This window comes from Notechis scutatus, chromosome 4, assembly GCF_049901735.1.
Source record: "Notechis scutatus isolate UNSWTSFEM ecotype Mainland chromosome 4, rNotScu1.2, whole genome shotgun sequence".
NCBI classification, from domain to species: Eukaryota; Metazoa; Chordata; class Lepidosauria; order Squamata; family Elapidae; genus Notechis; species Notechis scutatus.
Window position 1 is genome coordinate 60,079,926 of NC_142012.1, and position 5,641 is coordinate 60,085,566.

Consider the following 5,641-nt stretch of genomic DNA (forward strand, 5'->3'; position numbering starts at 1 on the left):
AGGTTTTAAAGAAAAGATCTGTTGCTCTTCTCAGTGACTCTAGAGAGTCAATTCTGCCCTGTCTGGTTTTATAGAAACGAGGGCAAAGAAAAGCATAGGAAGATTCAAGACCAGGAAGTTACCAGCAATGGATTAGATCAGTGTTTCCTGCCCTCCAGATTTAGGAAGAAGTAATCTATAATCTGGATTATAGATACAATTAACATTTTCATGAATGTAGCAATTTCTGCTACCTATTATATTAGATATTCCAAGCTGGGAGTAGCTTTGTAGGGGGAGAGGTTTGAAAGGGGGGGGGGAGACCCCACACGGCCTGGGAAATGGGGACAATGCAGCAACTTCACTTGTACTTTGAATCAAAAATGGGGAAGGGAGACATAAGATAGCTTCCAAAAACTCCTGCAAGTGACCTGATTTATCAGATTTTACATGCTTTTTTTAAAAAAAATGAAGTTTGGATCAGATCAGGATACCTACCATTTTGATTTTTTTTTTTTAAATTTGATCAGTGCCTACCATCTCCTTCAGACACCACTAAATCAAGCAGTTTTGCATTTTAAGTAGCGTCCCGTCTGTTTTTAAGCAGTTTCAGAAAAGGCTGACTATAAGACCCTTTGAGCATAATTTACCTGAACAAACGAAAATAACGGCCTTTGTAGAAAGCCAGCCCTTGATGGAAGCGGGTGCACTTCATAAATCTGGCTAACACAGGGGAGAGAAAAAACAACAACCACCTCCTGGGATAACCAAAAAGCGAGAAATCTGCAAAGTTTTTTTTTTTTACAGAGTTCTCTCCAAAGGCCAGTATTTCGCGCCTTTTATTTTACAAAGTTGCTGACTTTTAGGGTACTTTCGTTGCCCTTTCTTTTCTTTTTCTTTTAAAAAAAAGTTCCACCCCCACTTCTGCTCCGACCTCCTTTATTTAAATAAATATAAATATACATTTGATATAAAACTATTTCCCTACAAACCAGACCATTTCAAGCAACTCTCTCTCGAAGAATCTCTCCCGCTCCCTTCCTATTTCAGATCAAGATCGGTACAAAACAGGTTTAATCGAGCTTTTCCCCCCCCCCTCTTCTCTTTGATTCCCCTAAATCTTCTCTCCTAATTTTTTTTTGGGGGTGGTGGTGAATGAGGCTGCGAGCGCTTCCCTCCGCCGTTGATGGGGCAGGGCAGGGGGCTCGGGATCTGGGTCTCCCCAATTTGGGGGGGTAGGCAAACACCCTGAGCTCGGGACTCGGGGCCCGATCAAGGCACCCGAGGGCGGGGTGGGGGGAATGGTGTCGTTTTCGCCTTCTTCGAGTCGGCAGAGTCCGGCTGCGGGCTCTGGCCACGGCAATTGTCAGTCTGGATCGGGGAGCCCCCTCACAACGGGGAGACCTCCTTGTCTTCGTTGGCCGAGGCCGGGGAAAGCGACTCTTCGTCCTCGGATCTGGGGAAGCGACCCGGGTTGCCGCCGGCGCAACTGCAGCCGCCGCCGTGCGTGTTCCTCTGGGCTCCCTTGCCTTCCTTCTTGTGCTTCACCCGCCGGTTCTGGAACCAGATCTTCACCTGTTTCTCCGACAGGTTGAGGTACGTGGCGATCTCGATCCGCCGCAACCGGGACAGGTACATGTTGGCCGAAAACTCCCGTTCCAGCTCCAGCAGCTGCGTGCTGGTGAAAGCCGTGCGCATCCGCTTGCCGTTCTGCAGCGGGCCGGCGCCGTCCGAACCTCCTGGGGATGCGGGAGGAGGAGGAGGAGGAGGAGGAGGGGGGAACCCAGGAAAAAAAAAAGAAAAAAAAAAGAAAACCCGGTTAAAAAGCCCAAGCGAGACTTCACGCCAGCCTTCTTCTCCTCCACCTGTCCTTCCTTGGCATCCTGGACCACAACCCCCCCTTGACGTTTCCCCTTCAACCTCCACCCCCACCGGGAGAGCAACCGGACCCGAAGCCCGGCAGAGGGACGGGGAGGTTCCCCTCCCACCAATCTCCCCCCATCACCCTCCCCCCCCACTCCCGAGTCTTCCGTTATTGCTTCCCAATGACAGACCGAGGGTCTTTGAACATGGAGGCTTCACACGATCCTCTCGATTGATCTAATTAAAAAAAAAAAACCTTTGCGGTCGATTGGGCTTAAGGCCGCCTTCTCTCAGCCCTGGAAGTTAAAGTGTTTCCTTGGCCCGGGGCTGAATCAAGGACTTTTCGCTCGCAATCTCCCTCCCACCTGCCCGCTTCGCTACGGAGGGCGCGAGTTTTGCTATGGTGCACTGGAAGGGGGGGGGGATTTCACCTATCTTGACGCTTTTTGTTTTTTTTCCGGCCAGATGGAGATTAGGCGGATTCCTTTCCTTGGTCCAAGAAGAGAGCCCTCCTCACCTTAAGAGAGAGGTCTCCAAACTTGGCAACTTTTAAGACTTGTGGACTTCAACGCCCAGAATTCTGGGCGTTGAAGTCCACAAGTCTTAAAGTTGCCAAGTTTCGGGACCCCTGCCTTCAGACCTTCAGACCCACCACCTCTTCTAAGCTAGAAGTCCTAGTTCTTCGATAGGAGCATGCTTCATTTGAAAGAAAAAGAAAGAAAGAAAGAAAGAAAGAAAGAAAGAAAGAAAGAAAGAAAGAAAGAAAGAAAGAAAGAAGGAAGGAAGGAAGGAAGGAAGGAAGGAAGGAAGGAAGGAAGGAAGAAAGAAGGAAGGAAGGGGAAAGAAGGAAGGAAGGAGGGAGGGAGGAAAGGAAGGAAGGAAGGAAGGAAGGAAGGAAGGAAGGAAGGAAGGAAGGAAGGAAGGAAGGAAGGAACTTCTGGCAGGGCGTCCTTCCAGAATAACGCTGGAGGTCTATGGGTCCTAGGGTGGCTGGGGCGCATGGGGTTTGGAATCCAAACAATCTGGATGGGTCAAGTGGTAGGCTTTCCCTCAGCCCGGAAGGCCCTGCTGCCGGATGAAGCAGCGCTGTTCCTTGGGGGAAACTGACCATTGATCATTCCGCTCCAGGACGAAGGGAGGACGGGAGAGTCCCGAGCGGCTCCTCCGCAGCCCTCCCGGAGCAGTTTCTCACCTGAACGCGCGGGGGAAGTGGGGGAGAAGAGAAGCGCCTTCTTTAGTCCCGGCTGAAGGCCCAAAGTTCCCAGGGGATCCCCCAAGCGCCTGGAGCCCAGAGCTTCTCCTTAGGACGCGGTCCCCCGGGGGTGGGGGGAGACTAACCGGCTGGGGAAGCTCTCCTTCCAGAGAGCGGCTCCGGGAGCAGGCGACCCTGGCCGAGAGAACAGGCAGGCAGGCAGGGGCATCGGCGGTGAGGGTCCCGGGTCCCGGAGGAGCTGAACCAGCGCAGATTGTCCGCCCTCCCTTCGATAGGAGCATGCTTCATTTTAAAGGAAGGAAGGAAGGAAGGAAGGAAGGAAGAAACTTCTGGCAGGGCGTCCTTCCAAAATAACGCTGGAGGTCTATGGGTCCTAGGGTGGCTGGGGCGCATGGAGTTTGAAATCCAAACAGAGCCCGGAGGGCAGGACCTACCGAGGCCGAGGCAGTGGAAACGCCGGGGGTCGCTCATGCCGTAGGCGGCCGCTGCACAAACAGGTGGGTGGGCCAAGGCTTGAGCCGCCGTGCCTGGGGGCGGCTGCTGCTGCTGCTGCGGACCGGACTGCTGCTGGACGTGGCTCATCCGGGGGCAGAACGGGCCTTCGCCGCCCGGCCCGGCTCCTCCGGGAGCGAAGTGGCCCTTGAGCAACGGTTGCAGGGAGGCGGCGGCGGCGGCGCCTCCTCCTCCTCCTCCCGCCGCTCCCGCCCGCGCCGTGGCGTGCAGGTGCGAGGTGACACAGAGCGGGCAGACGCAGAAGGAGCCGCCGGCGCTCTTGCGCGACGGGCAGGCGGGCCCGCCGGCTACGGACATGACCAGAGGCCCCGGCACGCCCAGCGGGATGAGGAAATCCTGCCCGGGAGCCGGCGGCGGCAGCGGCGGCTCCGGCAGGGAAGGCACCGGCCTCGCCGCCGCGTCCTTGACGATGAGCGAATCCACATAGAAGGAGCGCGACATAGCGGGACAGGTTGCCCGGGACCCGGCTTCCTCTCCGCTAAGTCCCTGGGGGCGAGCTCGGAAGGTGCTTATGGCTGGGAGGCGAACAAAGAGGGCTGGTCTTAAAAGCGCCCCCCTCTCTCTCTCTCTCTCTCTCTCTCTCTCTCTAGACCTCCCCTGGATCTCCTCTTCCCCCCTCCCGCCCCATCGCCTACTCCCGGGTGCAGCGATTTATAGTAACTATTTCACGCACGTGATGCCTGGCAATCGGGCGCGCCTCCCAAAGCCCCTTGTTCGGAGCCCTTTCAGTGGATTCCCCCCCCCCTCCCTCCCCGAAACAAAGCGTGTGTAGGGGAGTAGTAGCGGGGGGGGTGGCTTAGCGAGAGGCGGGTGTGTGTTTTGTTAATTCATTGGGGTTTCGCGAGGGGCGGCCTCCTCCGCCTTTGCGCTCCTTTGCCCCTTTGCAAAAAAAACCCAAAAAAACAAAAAAAGCGTCCGGGTGGCGGCAAGTTACAACTTCGCCGCTGCTCGCAGTCCCGGTTTGGATTAAAGGCCGGAGGCGCCCCGCAACCCCAACGCTTCTCCCTGCCCTCTTCGTTGGTTGCCTACCTTGCAAACTTGCGCTGGCCGGGCTGCGCTCAACCTTAGCTACTGGATTTGCCCGACGTCTGGCTTTCCACCGTTCAGGATACTAAGTCATCCCTCCCTCCCTAAAAAAAAAAAAAAACCCTGAGTGTGAAAACTAACCAAACTTCTCCCGGTGGTCCAAATGCAGCCACCACCACCCACCCTCTTTCACCGCCATCTGTGGCGGCCGTTATAGGAACGGCGCCAGAGAAGCGTCTTTTCAGCGCTCCACAGGTCCGTCTATAAAACGAGGGGAGAATTTCAGTGCTACGGTGGGATTCTTAGGCGATCCGGTGGAAAGTCGCTTTGCGGTCCAACCCAACCCTAATGGCTCGCGTCTCCCTCTCTAAGGGGGTGCCGTGTTGGGAAAAAAAAAGAAAGAAAGCCAGGCTGTGTTTCCAGGGCAGCCTTTTCTAACCAAGTGCTGGGCTGAAGGTTGAAATGTCCTTCGGTTCATTTGGGCATCATATCGAGAGAGAGAGAAAGCAGTTGGGGAAAAACCCAGCCCTGCTTTCTTTTGTCCAGCCCGCCAGGACGTAGTAGTTGGGGTGCCCCATCGCTCTGGACAAAAGGCCTCTCTCTCTCTATCAATCAGTGGCTTGACTTGATCACACCCCAGATATAGATTCCATATCCACGTTGGGAGTCACTTCCAGTAAATAAGGTGGGCTTGTGTGGATTGGGGACTGGACGTTTCCACGGGTAGAGCAGAATAGGATACAAAAGTAAGCGGTGATCTGTTAGGTCTTTTGCCGCTATAATTCTGAAGGTATAAGGCATACAGTTCCCGTCCCACCTTCCGATGCTCCTTTGCTCCTCTTGACACGTGAGGAGAGAGAGAGAAGAGAGAGAGAGAGAGAGAGAGAGAGAGAGAGAAGAGAGAGAAGAGAAGAGAGAGAGAGAGAGAGAGAAAGAGAGAGAGAGAGAGAGAGAGAGAGAGAGAGAGAGAAAGAAAGAGAGAGAGAGAGAGATGGAGAGAGAAAGAGAGAGAAAGAAGAGAGAGAGAGAGAGAAGAGAGAGAAAGAA

At 54.5% G+C, this 5,641-nt stretch overlaps 1 protein-coding gene across 1 annotated transcript; it reads right to left on the reverse strand.

The window, feature by feature from the left end:
- Positions 1-306: 306 nt before the first annotated feature.
- On the reverse strand, positions 307-4,094 carry GSX2 (GS homeobox 2). The gene is made up of 2 exons (XM_087963510.1): positions 3,490-4,094; positions 307-1,718 (listed from the first exon to the last, which is right to left on the reverse strand). The coding sequence occupies exons 1-2, from the start codon at positions 4,007-4,009 to the stop codon at positions 1,369-1,371; spliced, it is 870 nt and encodes a 289-aa protein (XP_087819636.1). The 5' UTR covers positions 4,010-4,094; the 3' UTR covers positions 307-1,368.
- Between the last annotated feature and the right edge of the window lie 1,547 nt (positions 4,095-5,641).

Excerpts from the sequence above, each read along its gene's own strand:
- GSX2 (XM_087963510.1), bottom strand. The coding sequence starts at position 4,009 with ATGTCGCGCTCCTTCTATGTGGATTCGCTCATCGTCAAGGACGCGGCG. Across the intron at positions 1,719-3,489 it reads TTTCCACTGCCTCGGCCTCG|GAGGTTCGGACGGCGCCGGC; the intron begins GTAGGTCCTGCC and ends CCGCATCCCCAG.